We start from the raw sequence: 18,508 nt of genomic DNA, 5'->3' as shown, positions 1-18,508 counted from the left end.
TGTGATGCTAACAAAACAATAATAATAAATAAGTAATAAATAATCTTGAGATGTAGTCCTTGAAAGTGAGTTCATATGTTGTGGAATCAGTTCAGTGTTGGGGTGAATGAAGTTATTTATACCTAAATAAGTAAAATTAATTGATATGTCGAAGTTATAATTTTATTATTTTATTATTTTTATTATTTTTTACCCACACAGAAAAAAACCCTTTCATGGTTTGTCCCATTCTTTTCTAACATTATTTGATTTATAATTTCTTGTTGTACTCTGCTTTGTTTGAATGTTCTTGCCTGTATCAAGATGCAAGTGCCTTGTGAAAAATGGAACCAGATAAAGGACAGATATTGTACAAACTTTTTTTTAGCGTGTCGCACCAGACAGTCAGCCATTCTTGTCTGGCGCGTGGTGTCAGGATTGGTCTCCTTTCGGATTAACCGGGTCACAATATGAACGTTCCTGACTCGACCCTTTTTCTTTTAACAAGGCCGAGTGGCTAGCTTGACGCTCAACCCGGCACGGATGGAAAGCGTGCTCGGGGGAGGGGGGGTGGCCTGTCTTGGATTCGAACTCGGGAGTCTTTGCTCCGACGTCCAGCACTGATGTCATTGTGCCACCAGCTGGCCGAATAACTTACTGTACAAACTTACTGTATCCTATCAATGTCATCTATGAAACAATGGTTATATATAACTTAACTGTGAATTTCCTGGTGGGTTTTCCCAAGTGGATTTGGCAGATCAGCAACAACATTGTTAAGGTTATCTATCCAAGATAAGGAGATTAAAGTTAAAAAATGTTGTTTCTAAATGGGGATATCTTAATAATAATAAGTAATAGTGCAACTATGTTGATGAATGTAACATGTTTATAAATGTTAGTCTGGATGATTACTTGTGGGTTTTCATCATACAGGAATAATACCAGCTAATGAACAAATTGACGTTGTTGTCACTTATACACCATCTGAACGTGCTACAGCTCAAAGTAAGGTGCAGCTCATCATTTCAGAGTTCAACGCAAAGCCCTACATTTGTACTATCACTGGGATTTACTCTCCAGGGCACAAATTTAGGTAAGTAGTAGGCAGTAAAGCTGGATTATTTGTTCTTTCAGGAGAATTTCCAGTAGATGTATCTATTAATGCAAAAGATGTGTGATGTAGTGTAGTTGTCACCTGAAATATGGTCACATCCAGTGACCACACTGTCATTAGTTTCAAAGTAAATATGTAAAGAGATTCTGTGGGTTGAGATTCTAAATTGGTGAAAGGCCAGAAACGATCTGGCAAGTGTGGACAGGCTGTCTTCTGGCAAAGGTGTACTTCAAAAGAATGAGGTCGTCGAAAGCAAACTTTTGAGAGTACAAACCTTGTATATGCCTGTCAGAATAAAAGGTAAAGATAACAAACATAGGGAACCTTTGTTTTCAAGAGATATTGAGGCCTTGGTTAAAAAACAAAAGGAGGTGCGTAACAGATATAGGCAATTAGGAACAAATTTATTATCTTTACCTTATGGAGTCCAAGAAATGTAAGAGAACACTTAAGAGAAATGAGAAGGACTAAAAGAAGGCAAAAAGTTGCTCTAGCAGACAAGGTGAAGGAGAATCCTAAGGGATTCCACAGGTATGTTAAGAGCAAAAGGATTGCAAAGGACAAAACTGGACTCTGAAAGACCAGAATAGTTAACTCATGTGAGGAGCCAAAACAGATGGAGAAAGCAGAAATGTGGCAAATCTTCAGGGGATACTTGAGTGGTGTTCTGCATAGGTATGTTCCAATGAGACAGGGAAAGGATGGTAGGGTACAGGAACCATGGTGTACAAAGGTTGTTGAAAATCTAGTCAAGAATAAAAGAAAAGCTTACAAAAGGTTCAAAAAAACTAGGTAATGATAGAGATCTAGAAGATAATAAAGCTAGCAGGAAGGAGCTTAAGAATGAAATTAGGAGAGCCAGAAGGGGCCATGAGAAGGCCTTTTCGAGCAGGATTAAAGAAAACCCTAAGGCATTCTACAAGTATGTGAAGAGCAAGAGGATAAGACGTGAGAGAATAGGACCATTCAAGTGTGACAGTGGAAAAGTGTGTATGGAACCGAAGGAGATAGCAGAGGTACTTAATGAATACTTTGCTTCAGTATTCACTACAGAAAAGGATCTTGGGGATTGTAGGGATGACTTACAGCAGATTGAAAAACTTGAGCATATAGACATTTTAGAAAGAGGATGTGCTGGAGCTTTTGGAAAGCATCAAGTTGGATAAGTCTCTGGGACTAGACGAGATGTACCCCAAGCTACTGTGGGAGGTGAGGGAGGAGATTGCTGAGCCTCTGGCAATGATCTTTGCATCATCAATGAGGACAGGAGAGGTTACGGAAGATTGGAGGGTGGCAGATGTTGTTCCCTTATTCAAGAAAGGGAGTAGAGATAGCCCAGGAAATTATAGACCAGTGAGTCTTACTTCAATGGTTGGTAAGTTGATGGAAAGGATCTTGAGAGGCAGGATTTTTGAACATTTGGAAAGGCATAATGTGATTAGGAATAGTCAGCATGACTTTGGCAAAGGCAAGTCGTGCCTTACAAGCCTGGTTGTATTTTTTGAGGATGTGACTAAACACATTGATGAAGGTAAAGCAGTAGATGTAATGTATGTGGATTTCAGCAAGGCATTTGATAAGGTACCCCATGCAAGGCTTATTAAGCAGGTAAAGGAGGCATGGGATCTATGAGGACCTTGCTTTGTGGAGCCAGAATTGGCTTACCCACAGAAGACAAAGAGTGGTTGTAGATGGGTCATATTCTGCATGGAGGTTGGTGACCAGTGGTGTGCCTCAGGGATCTGTTCTGGGACCCCTTCTCTTTGTGATTTTTATAAATGACCTGGATGAAGAAATGGAGGGATGAGTTAGTAAGTTTGCTGATGACACAAAGGTTGCGGGTGTTGTGGATAGTGTGGAGGACTGTCAGAGGTTACTGCGGAACATCGATAGGATGCAAAACTGGGTTGAGAAGTGGCAGATGGAGTTCAACCCAGGTAAGTGTAAGGTGGTTCATTTTGGTAGGTCAAAAATGATGGCAGAATATAGTATTAAAGGTAAGACTCTTGCCATATGGAGGATCAGAGGAATCTCGGGGTCCAAATCCATAGGACACTCAAAGCTGCTGTGCAGGTTGACTCTGTGGTTAAGAAGGCATATGGTGCATTGGCCTTCATCAACTGTGGGACTGAGTTCAAGAGCTGAATGGTAATGTTGCAGCTATATAGGACCCTGATCAGACCCCACTTGGAGTACTGTGCTCAGTTCTGGTCGCCTCGCTACAGGAAGGACGTGGAAACCATAGAAAGGGTGCAGAGGAGATTTACAAGGATGTTGCCTGGATTGGGGAGCATGCCTTATGAGAATAGGTTGAGTGAACTCCATCTTTTCTCCTTGGAGCAATGGAGGCTGAGAGATGACTTGATAGGGGTGTATAAGATGATGAGAGGCATTGATCGTGTGGATAGTCAGAGTCTTTTTCCCAGGGCTGAAATGGCTTACATGAGAGGGCACAGTTTTAAGGTGCTTGGAAGTAAGTATAGAGGGGATGTCAAGGGTAAGTTATTTTACGAAGAGAGTGCTGAGTCCATGGAACAGGCTGCCAGCAACAGTGCTGGAGGCGGATACGATAGGGTCTCTTAAGAGACCTCTGGATAGGTAAATGGTGCTTAGAAAAATAGTGGGCTATGGGTAACCCTAGGTAATTTCTAAAGTAAGTACATGTTCGGCACAGCATTGTGGGCCGAAGGGCCTTATTGTGCTGTAAGTTTTCTATTTTTCTTTGTTTCTGATATCTTAAATGCATTCTTTGCATCAGATCCAGTGTCTATAGAATTGAGGCAAAGCAGCATCAATTTCATGAACCCTGCACAGATTACAGAGTAGAAGGAGTTTCCTACCTGGAGGCAAGTCAGGGTAGATAAATGCCCAGGGCAGAACAAGGTGTTTCCTTGGACCCTATGAGAGGCAGTCCAGAAACTGCAAGACCCCCAGCAGAGATACTTAAATCATCCTTAGTAACCGGAGAGGTACCAGAGGATTGGAGGATAGCCAGTGTTGTTCTGCTGTATAAAAGAGGACTCTACACATAAACCCGCAAATTATAGACCAGTTGAGTCTGACGTCAGTTGTGGGAAAATTATTGGAAGGTATTTGGATAGACATGGACTGATTGAGGATAGTCAGCATGGCTTCATGCATGTTAAGTCATGAACAACTTACAGAGTTTTTCAAAGAAGTTACCAGGAAAGTGGATGGAGGCAAGGTAGTGGATGATGTCTACATTTACTTTTGTAAGGCATTTGATAAGATCCCACACGTAGGCTGGTCAAGAAGGTTCAGTCGCTCTACAGTCAGGATAAGGTAGTAAACTGGATTAGTCTTGGCTCTGTGGGAGAAGCCAGAGAGTTGTAGTAGAGGGTTGCCTCTCTGACAGGAGGCCTGTGACTAGTGGTGTGCCACAGGGATTGGTACTGGGCCCTTCATTGTTTGTCATCTATATCAATGATCTGGATGATAAGATGATCAACTTGATGAGCAAATTTGTGGGTGACATCAAGATTGGGGGTGTAGGGGACAATGAGGAAGACTGTCATGGCTTGCAGAGGAATCTGCATCAGCTGGCAAAAAATGGGCAGAAGAATAGCAGATGGAATTTAACGCAGACAAGTGCGAGGTTTTGCACCTCAGTAGGACCAACCTGGGTAGGTCTTACACAGTGAACAGTAGGGCACTGAGGAGTGCAGTAAAACAAAGGGATCTTGGTTTACAGGTCCTTAATTCGTTGAAAGTGGCAGTACAGGTAGATAAGATCATAAAGAAAGTTCTTGGCACATTGGTCTTCATAAATCAATGTATTGAGTGCAGAAGATGAGATGTTATTTTGAAGTTGTATAAAATGTTAATGAGGCCTAATTGGGGTGTAGAATGTGTACTTTTGATCACCTAACTACAGGAAAGATGTAAACAAGTTTGAAAGAGTGCAGAGAAAATTTACAAGGATGTTGCCAGATCTGGAGGACCTGAGTTATAAGGAAAGATTGACTAGGTTAAGACTGTATTCTTTAGAACGTAGAAGATTGGGAGAAGATTTGATGGAGGTATATGAAGTTGAGGGTCATAGATACGGTATATGCTTTTTCCACTCGGGTTGAGTGGGACTACAACCAGAGGTCATGGCTTCAGGTGAAAGGTGAGAAGTTTAAGGGGAACATGAGGGGAAACTCAGAGGGTCATGAGAGTGTGGAATGAGCAGCCAGCGCAAGTGATCCATCCAAGCTTGATTTCAATGTGCAAGAGAAGTTTAAATAGGTACATGGATAGTAGAGATATGGAGGGCTATAGGCTCAGTGCAGGTTGTTGGGAGTAGGCACTATAAATGGTTTCAGTATGGGCTAGATGGGTCAAAATGCCTCTTTCTGTGCTGTACTTTTCTATGACTCCGCGAAACTAAAATAATGTATTTCGTAAATGTCTGGCATTTTTCCTGTATTCCACAAGAAAACCAACACTATAAAAATAATTGTGCTTCACTTCAGCTAGGTTTTAGTTTTCTTAATCTATTGCATGCCTAAGTGTCGAATGAAACTTAACTGAATGTATTTAAATGAAGGATTATTGTAAAAATAATAGGATGCAAAAATTCTGCAAATCTTACTTGATTTGTTCTATACTTAACTCCAGACCCTCAGCAATGGAGTGAACTGAACTGCCCTCTGAAATGAAGTTGGGTTGTTCAAGAGTGTTGGTTTGGCCAATGGTACTATAATCTTACAAATAAATACTGAAAAATTCTAATAATATCTGAATTTTTCACTAAAAGAATATGTTAATGTTTTAACCATCTGATCCAATTTTCTCCCTAATTTTATTGACTCTTGGAGGACCATCTTCGGACATGCTGAACCTATGTATGTTGTTGAGAATGATCCTAGCCACGTCATAATGATTAATTCTTATCTATGTCATACTAGCTTTATAAGAGGGTATTTATGACAATAATCAGAAAAATTATAAACTTCTCAATTAACTTAATCTTGAAACACTTCATTTTGCTTCTCACTCATTTGAGTAGTTCAGTCCCTCCTGATCAAGTGGCTTTGGACACAGGCCAGGTTTAAATCCACAAAATGTAATAGTATTTCAGATAATTGATGCCAACCCGCTGACCTCTCGATTTAGCACAAGTGCTTCAAAATGTGATAAGGATATGTACTCCAGAGACTCAATACCAGAAGATATAGGAGCAGAATTCAAGACCAGAAGATATAGGAACAGAATTAGACGATTTGTTACTCCGCTATTTGCATATGTTACTCTGCTATTGCAAATATTGCTCCACTTTTTAGGAAGGGTGGGAGGCAGCAGAAAGGAAAATACAGACCTGTTAGCCTGGCATCAGTGGTTGGGAAGTTGTTGGAATCGATTGTTAGGGATGAGATTATGGAGTACCTGGAGGCACATGACAAGATAAGCCAAAGCCAGCATGGTTTCCTGAAAAGAAAATCCTGCCTGACTAACCTTCTGCAATTTTTTGAGGAAATTACAAGCAGGGTAGACAAAGGAGATGCGGTAGATGTGGTGTACTTAGGATTTCAGAAGGCCTTTGACAAAGTGCTGCACATGAGGCTGCTTAGCAAGGTAAGTGCCCATGGAATTACAAGGAAGTTACTAGCATGGGTGGAGCATTGGCTGATTGGCAGAAAACAGAGAGCGGGAATAAAGGCATCCTATTCGGGCTAGCTGCCGGTTACCAGTGGACTTCCACAGGGGTCGGTGTTGGGACTGCTGCTTTATATGATGTATGTTAATGATTTAGACAATGGGATTAATGGATTTGGGGCTAAATTTGCAAATGATACAATATTGGAAAGTGTCTGGTCATGCACTTTGGTGGAAGAAGTAAATGGGCCGACTATTATTTAGATGGGGAGAGAATTCAAAATGCAGAGGTGCAAAGGGACTTGGGAGTCCTTGCAAGATACCCTAAAGGATAACCTCCAGGTTGAGTTGGTGTTGAAGAAGGTGAATACAATGTTGGCATTCATTTCTAGAGGTATAGAATATAAGAGCAGGGATGTGATGTTGAGGCTCTATAAGGCACTCGTGAGACCACACTTGGAGAATTGTGTGCAGTTTTGGACTCTTATTTTAGAAAGAATATACTGACATTGGAGAGGATTCAGAGAAAATTCACGAGATTGATTTGAGGAATGAAAGGGTTACCGTGTGAGGAACTTCTGGCAGCTCTTGGGCTGTATTCCCTGGAGTTCAGGAGACTGAGGGGGGATCTCATAGAAACATTCCGAATGTTAAGAGGCCTGAATAGATTAGATATGACGAAGTTATTTCCTACGATAGGGGAGTCTAGGACAAGAGGGCATGACTTAGGGTTGAAGGACGTCCATCTAGAAAAGAGATGCGGAGAAATTACTTTAGTCTGAGGGTGGTAAATGTGTGGAATTTGTTGCCAAGAGCGGCTGTGGAGGCCAAGTCGTTGGGTGCATTTAAGGCAGAGATAGATAGGTTCTTGATTAGCCAGGGCATCAAGGGGTATGGGGAGAAGGCAGGGGAGTGGGGATGACTGGAAGAATTGGATCAGCCCATGATTGAATGGCAGAGCAGACTCAATGGGCTGAATGGCCTACTTCTGCTCCTATATCTTATGGTCTAAGAATCTTACTTGGCCGGTCGAGTCTGCTCCATCATTTCATCATGACTGATCCAATTTTCCTCTCAGCCCCAATCTCCTGCCTTCTCTCCATATCCCTTCGTGCCCTGACCAATCAAGAACCTATCAACCTTTGCATTAAATATACATAAAGACTTGGCCTCCACAGCCTCTTGTGACAATGAATTGCACAGATTCACTAACTCTCTGGATAAAGAAGTTCCTCCTCATCACCTTTTCTCCGTTCTAAAAAGATGCCCCTCTATTCTGAGACTATGTCATCTGTTCTTAGACTCTCCCATCTTAAGAAACATTCTCTCTACATTCACTCTATCAAGGCTTTTCACCATTCAATAGGTTTCAATGAGATCACCCTGTTTCTTCCGAATTCTAGTGAATACAGGCCAGAGCCATCAAATGTTCTTCGGACAACCGACCAGGTGTGAGCCACGGTGGCAGGGCCTCTGGCACTGAGTCTGACCCTGTGGTGCAGAAGGGTGGGACGGAGAAGAGGAGAGCAGTCGTCATTGGAGACTCTATAGTCAGGGGAGCAGACAGGAGATTTTGTGGACGTGAGAAGGACACCCACATGGTTTGTTGCCTTTCGGGTGCCAGGGTCCGGGATGTCTCTGACCGGGTGCACGACATCCTGGTACGAGAGGGAAAGCAACCAGAAGTCGTGATACATGTTGGCACCAGCGACATAGGCAGGAAGAGGGATGAGGCCCTGAAGTGTGGGTTTCGGCAACTAGGCAGAAGGCTGAAGAACAGGACCTTAAGGGTGGCGTTCTCAGGATTGCTACCAGTGCTACGTGACAGAGATGGTAAGAATTGGAGGAGATGGCAGTTGAATGCGCGGCTGAGGAGTTGGTGCAGGGGGCAGGGTTTTAGATTTTTGGATCATTGGGATCTCTTCTGGGGAAGGTGGGACCTGTACAGATTGGATGGGTTGCACCTGAACTCGAAGGGGAGCAATATCCTTGCAGGTAGGTTTGCTAGTATGGTTCAGTAGGGTTTAAATTAATTTGCGAGGGGGATGGGACCCAGAGCGATAGAGCAGTGAAAGAAGTGCATGGAGTAAAGCCAAATTTAACATATAGAGAGGCTTTGAGGAAAGAGAAGCAGAATAAACGGTGTAAAGACAGTAAGGTAGAAGGGCTGAAATGTGTGTACCTCAATGCAAGAAGCATCAGGAATAAAGGTGATGAACTGAGAGCTTGGATACATACATGGAATTATGATGTGGTGGCCACTACAGAGACTTGGCTGGCACCAGGGCAGGAATGGATTCTCAATATTCCTGGATTTCAGTGCTTTAAAAGGGATAGAGAGGGCGGAAAAAGGGAAGGAGGTGTGGCGTTACTGGTCAGGGCTACAGAAAGGGTGGGTAATGTAGCAGGATCCTCTTTTGAGTCAGTATGGGTGGAAGTCTGGAACAGGAAGGGAGCAGTTACACTATCGGGGGTATTCTGTAGGCCCCCTGGTAGCAGCAGAGATACCGAGGAGCAGATTGGGAGGCAGATTTTGGAAAGGTGCGAAAATAACAGGGTTGTTATTATGGGTGACTTTAACTTCCCTAATATTGATTGGCACCTGATTAGCTCCAAGGGTTGGGCAGAGTTTGTTAAGTGTGTCCAGGATGGATTCCTGTCACAGTATGTTGACAGGCTGACTAGGCGGAATGACCTACTAGATCTAGTGTTACATACCCCGTAACTGGGTTGCCAAACCAGCAGAAATGGACCACTTAGTTGGAGTCTGGATTAATGGAACTAAGAAAGTTTTATTAAAGAAATAAGTAACACAGTATTCTAATCGTAAGGATATAAATGCAACAGGTTAGCAATGATAAAACACACATGTACACAGAACTAGGATAATAGGAATCAATCAAGCTCTATCGCAGTCTAGGGGTAAAATGATCAGTCTCAAGTGACGCAGAGTTCAGTTCAGCTTAGTACAGTTCGCAGTAATTGCTGTTGTGCCGTTGGAGAGAGAGAGAGAGCGAATGCAAATTTCGATTCACAGACCTTTGATGTTCCTCGCAGTTAGCTTTCGGGCGAGCCCTTTTAATGTATTCGGAGGTCACCGACTGTGACCCCTCTGTTCCGGATACTATCGTTCTTCCGCAGTGAACCCGGCACCCAAGCAAGGGTGGACACACACACCAGGTTCCCGCCGATTGTACCTTCTCACCCTGTGCGTCTATGGTCGGTCCCGTGACCAGACCTCCAAACTCCCACCAACTTCTAGGGGCACACCACTTTTCCAGGGTCTCGTTATCTCGTGATCTCGTGGTGTGTGTCGTGCCTTAGCGAACCTGTTCCTTTTATCCCCCTGCTGGGGTATCTCCTGTCCATCAAACTTCAAACAGTTCAGGTTCAAAGCAACCGGTCTGTCAATACTGGAACTGTGTCTCTTTTTGTTAATCTCTCTTGTCTCTCATTACATTTTGAACGCTTCTCCCTTTGTCTCTCTTATCTCTCTCAGCATCAATCTTCTGATAACTTGATCTTTTGTTGCACTAGTATAAGGTAACGAGGTTGGCCAAGGTGCAACAAGTGAAGGAGTGAGTGAGGCAACTGGCTGAGAAGGAGGGGTTGATTTAAAAACCGGTTGGGACCATCCAGCAACACAAACGTTCAAGGTCGGAAGAGGTGCGACAAGTGAAACAAATTAGTCAAAATATCAGCCAATATAATCAAGGTTTGCTCTAGGGGAGCGGCCTTGTCGAAGGAAGTACCTTGTGATAAAAGTGTGAGTCTTTGTCTCGAGAGTCTTTGGTGAGGAGGCTGAAGGAGGAGACTATGTCACAGCTGGAGAGGGTGAGAGGTGGTGAAGAAATCACAGGTCAACTGATTCAGTGTGCTGCTTGCATGATGTGGGAGGTCAGGGACGTTGATGGTGCCTCTGGCTGCTACAAATATGGAAAGTGTGTCCAGGTTCAGCTCCTGAAGGACCGTGTTGAGGCACTGGAGAAGCAACTGGGTGACCTCAGGTTCATCTGGGAAACTGAGAATTTTCTGGACAGGACCTACAGTGACATCATTACACCGAAGATACTGGAAGAGAGAGGGGGGTGGGGGCGATGATGAGGAAGGGATGGATGCTTGGAGTACAGGAGATGTACCTCTTGAAAACAGGTTCACCCTCTTGGAAGCTGTTGGGAAAGAAAGCATTACCAGTCGGTCAGGTCTGCGAGTCAAAAATTGGCGCTGAAACAAAGCCGAGGAGACAGAAGTCAGGCAGAGCCGTGGTACTAGGGGACTCCGTAGTGAGAGGTACAGAAAGGGGTTTCTGCTGCAACAGGCGGGATTTAAGGATGGTGTGTTGCCTCCCTGGTGCCAAGGTCCAGGATGTCACGGACCGATTGCATGGCATCCTCAAGGGTGAAGGTGAACAGCCAGAAGTGGTAGTGCATGTCGGCACAAATGATGTTGGGAGGATAAGGAAAGAAATTCTGCAGCGTGACTTCAGAGAACTCGGAAGAAGGCAGGACCTCTAGGGTGGTTATCTCCGGTTTGCTTGCAGTTCCTTGTGCTGGAGAGGACAGGAACAAGGAGATAGGGGATCTGAATATGTGGCTGAGGAGCTGATGCGGGGAGCAGGGATTTAGATTCTTGGACCACTGGGATCTGTTTGGGGTAAGGATGAATTGTACAGAAGGGATGGGTTGCACCTTAACAGACGGGGGACCAGCATTCTGGCAGGCAGGTTTGCCACTGCTACACGGGTGTGTTTAAACTATGTAGTGTGGGGGGGGGGGGGATGAACTGGAAATATAAGAATGGAGTTAAAGGGAAAGAGAGAATAAGAACAGTTAAGAAAGCAGAATTAATGAGGGAGAAAACTCAGGAAGGGATCGGAGAGTATGAGCAAATGCAATATGAATTGATGTGAAAGGTTAGAGGAGTAAAGTATTACTTTAAAAGGATTAAAAGTATTATATATGAATGCACGGAGTATAAGAAATAAAGTGGATGAGCTTGAGGCTCAGTTGGAAATTGGCAAGTATGATGTTGTGGGAATAACAGAGACATGGCTCCAAGAGGACCAGGGCTGGGAAATGAATATTCAGGGATATACATCCTATCGAAAGGACAGACAGGTTAGCAGAGGGGGTGGGATGGCTCTGTTGGTGAGGAATGAAATTCAGTCACTTGCGAGGGGGGACATAGAATCAGGAGATGTAGAGTCAGTATGGATAGAACTGAGAAACTGTAAGGGCAAAAAGACCCTGATGGAAGTTATCTACAGGCCCCCAAACAGTAGCCTGGTTATAGGATGCAAGTTAAATCAAGAGTTAAAATTGGCATGTCGTAAAGGTAATACTACAGTTGTTTTGGGGGATTTCAACATGCAGGTAGACTGGGAAAATCTGGTTGGTACTGGACCCCAAGAAAGGGAATATGTGGAGAGCCTCAGAGATGGATTCTCAGAACAGCTTGTATTAGAGCCTACCAGGGAGGAGGCAATTCTGGATTTAGTGTTGTGTAATGAGCCAGATTTGATAAGGGAACTCGAGGTAAAGGAGCCATTAGGAGGTAGTGACCATAATATGATAAGTTTTAATCTACAATTTGAGAGGGAGAAGGGAAAATCGGAAGTGTCAGTATTACAGTTGAACAAAGGGGACTATGAACCCATGAGGGAGGAGCTGGCCAAAGTTGACTGGAAAGATACCCTAGCAGGGATGACAGTGGAACAACAATGGCAGGTATTTCTGGGAATAATGCAGAAGGTGCAGGATCAGTTCATTCCAAAGAGGAAGAAAGATTCTAAGGGGAGTAAGGGGCGACCGTGGATGACAAGGGAAGTCACGGACAGTATAAAAATAAAAGGAAATAAGTATAACACAGCAAGGATGAGCGGGAAGCCAGAGGATTGGGAGACTTTTAAGGAACAACAGAAGATAACTAAAAAGGCAATACGGGGGAAAAAGATGAGGTACAAAGGTAAGCTAGCCAAGAATATAAAGGAAGATAGTAAAAGCTTCTTTAGGTATGTGAAGAGGAAAAAATTAGTTAAGACCAAAGTTGGGCCCTTGAAGACAGAAACGGGTGAAATTATTATGGGGAACAAGGAAATGGCAGACGAGCTGAACAGGTACTTTGGATCTGTCTTTACGAGGGAAGACACAAACAATCTCCCAGGTGTAATAGTGGCCGGAGGACCTAGGGTAATGGAGGAACTGAAGGAAATTCGCATTAGGCAGAAAATGGTGTTGGGTAAACTGATGGGACTGAAGGGTGATAAATCCCCAGGGCCTGAGGGTCTGCATCCCAGGGTACTTAAGGAGGTGGCTCTAGAAATCGTGGACGCATTAGCAAGCATTTTCCAATGTTCTATAGATTCACGATCAGTTCCTATGGATTGGAGGGTAGCTAATGTTATCTCACTTTTTAAGAAAGGAGGGAGAGAGAAAACAGGCAATTATAGACCAGTTAGTTTGACATCAGTGGTGGGGAAGATGCTGGTGTCAATTGTAAAAGATGAAATAGCGGCATATTTGGGTAGCGGTAGCAGGCTAGATCCGAGTCAGCATGGATTTACGAAGGGGATATCATGCTCGACTAATCTTCTGGAATTTTTTGAGGTTGTAACTACGAAAATGGACATGGGAAAGCCAGTGTACCTGGACTTTCAGAAAGCCTTTGCTAAGGTCCCACATAGGAGGTTAGTGGGCAAAATTAGAGCAAATGGTATTGGGGGTAGGGTACTGATATGGATAGAAAATTGGTTGGCAGACAGGAAACAAAGAGTAGGGATTAACGGGTCCTTTTCAGAATGGCAGGCAGTGACTAGTGGGGTACCGCAAGGCTCGGTGCAGGGATCACAGCTATTTACAATATATATTAGTGATTTAGATGAAGGGATTAATAGTAACATTAGCAAATTTGCAGATGACACAAAGCTGGGTGACAGAGTGAAATGTGAGGAGGATGTTACAAGTATACGGGGTGACTTGGACAGGTTGGGTGAGTGGGCAGATGCAGTTTAATGTGGATAAATGTGAGGTTATCCACTTTGGTGGTAAGAACAGGAAGGCAGATTACTATCTGAATGGTGTCAAGTTAGGAAAAGGGAAAGTACAACAAGATCAGGGTGTCCTTGTCCTTCTTCATCAGTCACTGAAAGTAAGCATACAGGTACAGCAAGCAGTGAAGAAAGCTAATGGCATGTTGGCCTTCATAACAAGGGGAGTTGAGTATAGGAGCAAAGAGGTCCTTCTGCAGTTGTACAGGGCCCTGGTGAGTATTGTATGCAGTTTTGGCCGGTACTGTGCTGTACTATTCTATGTGTCTATATTTCTATAACAAACCATTCAATCCTGGAATCATTTCCGTGAACCTCCTTTGAACGTATTCCAGTTTCAGCACATATTAGGTTGGATACTGTTCATTGGAAATTATAATAATGACATTGGATGGAATTGAAGGTGCGTGAAGAAATCTGGGGAGAAATTCTTAAACTGCATCCATCAACAAAATAAAATCTGGAAATGTTGGTAATTCTCTGATGATCAGACAATATCTTTGGAGAAAAAAGCAGTTTCAACATTTAACATTGATGAACATTCTCAAGTGCTACCAGATCTTCAAAGCATTTCCAGCAGTTTTTAATTTAGATTTTCAATATCCACAATGTGATTCCATGAAAGGGGGTTTTCAGGTGAATTGTGTTTCATTCAGTACAAAAGTTTGGTTTGTGATAGTTAGAGTCATAGGAAACTACAGCACAGAAACAGGCCATTTCAGCCCTTCTAGTCTGTGCTGAACTATTTAACCTGCCTACTTCCATCAATCTGCACTGGGGCCATAGCTGTCCATACCCCTACCATCCCATGTACCAATCCAAACTTATCTGGATCATTGAAATCAAGCTCACATGCACTATTTGTGCTGGCAGCTCATTCCACACTCTCGCCACCTTCCACCCTTAATCCATGACCTCTAGTTGTAGTTCCACTCAATCTCAGTGGAAAAAGCTTGCTGCATTTACCGTATCTATACACCTCATGATTTTGTTTACCTCTATCAAATCTCTGTCTTCTATGTTCCAAGGAATAAAGTCCTAGCCTATTCAGTCTCTCCTTATAACTCAGGTCCTCCAGATCTGGCAACATTCTCATAAATTTTCTCTTTATTCTTTCAAGCTTCTTTACATTTTCCCCCTAGGTAGGTGACCAAAACAGCACACAGTAGTCCAAATTAGGCCTCACCAATGTCTTTCGCATCTTCCACATAGCATCCCATCTCCTGTACTCACTATTTTAACTTCTGAAGACCAATGTGCCAAAAACTTTCTTTACGACAGTATCTACCTGTGCTTCAGTGAATTATGAATCTCTATTCCCAGACCCCTTTGTTTACAGCGCCCCTCAATGCCCTACCGTTCACAGTGTAAACCCTCCCCTGGTTGGTCTTAATGAAGTGTAACACCCCACTCTTGCCTGCATTAAGTTCCACCTGCCATTCTTCAGACCATTTTTCCAGCTGGTCCAGACCTCGCTGCAAGCTATGTTAGTCTTCCTTCCCGTCTACTACACCCCCAATCTTGATGTCATCTGCAGATTTGCTGATTGAGTTACTTTTGTTGGATTTCCACAAGTTATTCAACAATGCTATCACTTCCAACATCTCCCCACTTGTTCATTGCATTTTGTAGGTCAGCATTACAATATTGCACGCTGCTCACAGCAATATTTTAGGCTTCAAAGGACTGTGAAGAGCATACATAAGAACAGTTGAAAAGTACTTCTCTTTGCCTGCAGCTACAGGGGACAGAGGATCTTCAGGCTTGCGTAACGATATATTCTGCACTTATGGCTTAAAGGCAGAACATAGAAAATAGAAATTTACAGCACATTACAGGCCGTTCAGCCCACAATGTTGTGCCGACCATGTAACCTATTCTAGAGACTGCCTAGAATTTCCCTCGCGCATAGCCCTCTATTTTGCTAAGCTCCCTGTACTTATACAAGAGGCTCTTAAAAGACCCTATTGTATCTGCTTTCACCACCGCTGCCTGCTGTGCATTCGAGGCACCCACCATTCTCTGTGTGAATTTCCAAGCACCTTAAAACTAGCCATTTCAGGCCTGAGAAAAAGCCTCTGGCTATCCACATGATCAATGCCTCTCATCATCTTATACACTTCTCATCAGGTCACCTTTAATCCTCTGTCACTCCAAGAAAAAAGGCCCAGTACACTCAACCTATTCTCATAAGGTACACCCTCCAATCCAGGCAACGTCTTTGTAAATCTCCTCTGTACTCTCTCGATAGTATCCATAGTCATAGTCATAGTCATGCTTTATTGATCCCGGGGGTCCACATGCTACCTGTAGTGAGGTGACCAGAACTGAACACAGTACTCCAAGTGGGGTCTGACCAAGGTCTTACGTAGCTGTAACATTACCTCATGGATCTTGAACTCAATCCCACAGTTGATGAATGCCAGCGCATCATACGCCTTCTTAACAACACTGTCAACCTGTGCAACATCTTTGAGTGTCCTATCGACACAGAGCCCAAGATCTCTCAGATCCTCCTCACTGCCAAGAGTCTTACCATTTATATTATATTCTGACTTCAAATTGGACCTACCAAAATGAACCACTTCACACTTATCTGGGTTGAATTCCATCTGCCACTTCTCAGCCAAGTTCTGCATACTATCAATGTCCTGCTGTAACCTCTGACAACCCACAAGACTACCCACAACATCCCCAGCCTTTGTATCATCGGCAGACTTACTAACCCACCCTTCTACTTCCTCATCCAGGTCATTTATAAAAATCACAAAGAGGAGGGGTCCCAGAACAGATCCCTGTAGAACTCTACTGGTCACTGACCTCCATTCAGAATATGACCCATCTACAATCACCCTTCTATGGGCAAGCCAATTTTGGATCTACAAAGCAAGGTCTCCTTGGATCCTTGCTGAAATCCACATACACTACATCTACTGCTCTTCCTTCATCAATGTGTTTAGTCACATCCTCAAGAAATTCAATCAGGCCTGTAAGGCACGACCTGCTCTTGACAAAGCCATGCAGACTATCCTTAATCAGATTTTGTTTCTCCAAATGCTCATAAATCCTGCCTCTCATGATCTTTTCTAACAACTTGCCCACCACTCAGACTCACTGGTCTATAATTTACTGGGTTATCTCTACTCCCTTTCTTGTACAAGCGAACAACATTTGCAACCCTCCAATCCTCTGGTACTTCTCCTGTCCCTATTGATGATGCAAAGGTCATCGCAAGAGGCTCAGCAATCTCCTCCCTCACTTCCTACAGTAGCCTGGGGTATATTTCATCTGGTCCTGGTGACTTATCTAACTTAATGCTTTTCAAAAGCTCCAGCACATCCTCTTTTTTAATGTCTATGTGCTCAAGCATTTCAGTCTGCTGTAAGTCATCCCCACAATTGCCAAGGTCTTTTTCCCTGGTGAATACTGAACCAAAGTATTCATCAAATACCTCCACTGCCTCCTCCGACTCCATGTGGATTGGTCCTATTCTCACACGGCTCATCCTCTTGCTCTTCACATACTTGTAGAATGCTTGGGGGTTTTGGGGTTTTCCTTAATCCTGCTCACCAGGACCTTTTCATCGACCCTTCTGGCTCTCCTAGTTCCATTCTTAAGCTCCTTTCTAGCAACTTTGTAATTTTCTAGAGCTCTAACAGTACCTAGTTTCTTGAAACTTTCGTAAGCTTTTCTTTCATTCTTAACAAGATTATCTACATACTTTGTACACCATGGTTCTTTAACTCTACCATCTTTTCCCTGTCTCAATGGAAATTACCTATGCAGAACTCTATGCAAATTTTCCTGGAATATTTGCCACATTTCTCCTGTGCATTTCCCTGAGAACATCTGCTCCCAATTTATGCTCTCAAGTTCCTGCCTAATAGCATCATATTTCCCCCTAACCCAATTAAATGTTTTCCCAAATTGTCTGCTTCAATCCCTCCACAGCACTATGGTAAAGGAGATAAAGTTGTGGTCACTACCTCCAAAATGCTCTCCCACCAAGAAACCTGACACCTGACCAGGTTCATTTCCCAGTACCAGATCAAACAGCCTCCCCTCTCTGCAGAAGTTTAATTTCTGAAGAGGTTGAAAATACTATAGAAGATGGTGGTATATCTAGTTCCAGTAGGATACCTGATCCTGATGGTCCTGGTGATCACATTGTAATTGCGTTTGAGAAAATAAATGAGTACCTTTGGCTATTAGTCTCAAGATCTCTCTAAGGCCCTGACAGAAATTTTGTAGGATCTTGCAGTTAAACACTGGTAAGTGCATTAAGGAGATGACAGATCTTTTCAAGGGTTGGCAATTACAACAATTCTACTAATAATGAGTCCATCCTGATGAAAGTGAACTCAAGTTTGCAGTTTTGACTGACTTTCCGTTGATATAGAATGTAATTGAATACATGCGCATGTATTTCAAAGCTTCCCAAAAATTTGTGAGAGTTTGCAGGCTCATAGTTCAGAAGATCTATGGCTTGTAGCCTGTCTACAAGATTTCCTAACACTTGTTTTTTTTTTGTTCTGAGCGGTCGATCTTGCCTGATCTGTATTATCAGCAGTGTAAAGCGTGACTGATTACCCCAATGAGCAACCCACACAATAAAGCCAGAAATAGTTTACCCAAAACCTCTTTCCCAAAAGATATATGATTAGAAATTATCAGCAGGCTGAAAATACATTTTAAGTGATGAATAACTCAACCTTTTCCACAATGATACTCAGTACAGCTCCTTGTAAAATGTCTCAGGAAATATA

At 43.2% G+C, this 18,508-nt stretch overlaps 1 protein-coding gene across 1 annotated transcript in view; it reads left to right on the top strand.

The window, feature by feature from the left end:
- Positions 1-18,508, top strand: part of cfap221 (cilia and flagella associated protein 221) — a 174,272-nt gene that overhangs the window by 74,694 nt on the left and 81,070 nt on the right. The window contains exon 8 of the mRNA XM_072262113.1: positions 916-1,075. Within this exon, the coding sequence (XP_072118214.1) occupies positions 916-1,075 (160 nt within the window). The remainder of the gene's footprint in view (positions 1-915; positions 1,076-18,508) is intronic.

The sequence above is a fragment of the Mobula birostris genome, chromosome 6 (genome assembly GCF_030028105.1).
Source record: "Mobula birostris isolate sMobBir1 chromosome 6, sMobBir1.hap1, whole genome shotgun sequence".
In the NCBI taxonomy this organism is placed as follows: Eukaryota; Metazoa; Chordata; class Chondrichthyes; order Myliobatiformes; family Myliobatidae; genus Mobula; species Mobula birostris.
The sequence above is the reverse complement of the archived record's forward strand: the minus strand, read 5'-3'. Positions and strand labels throughout refer to the sequence as shown.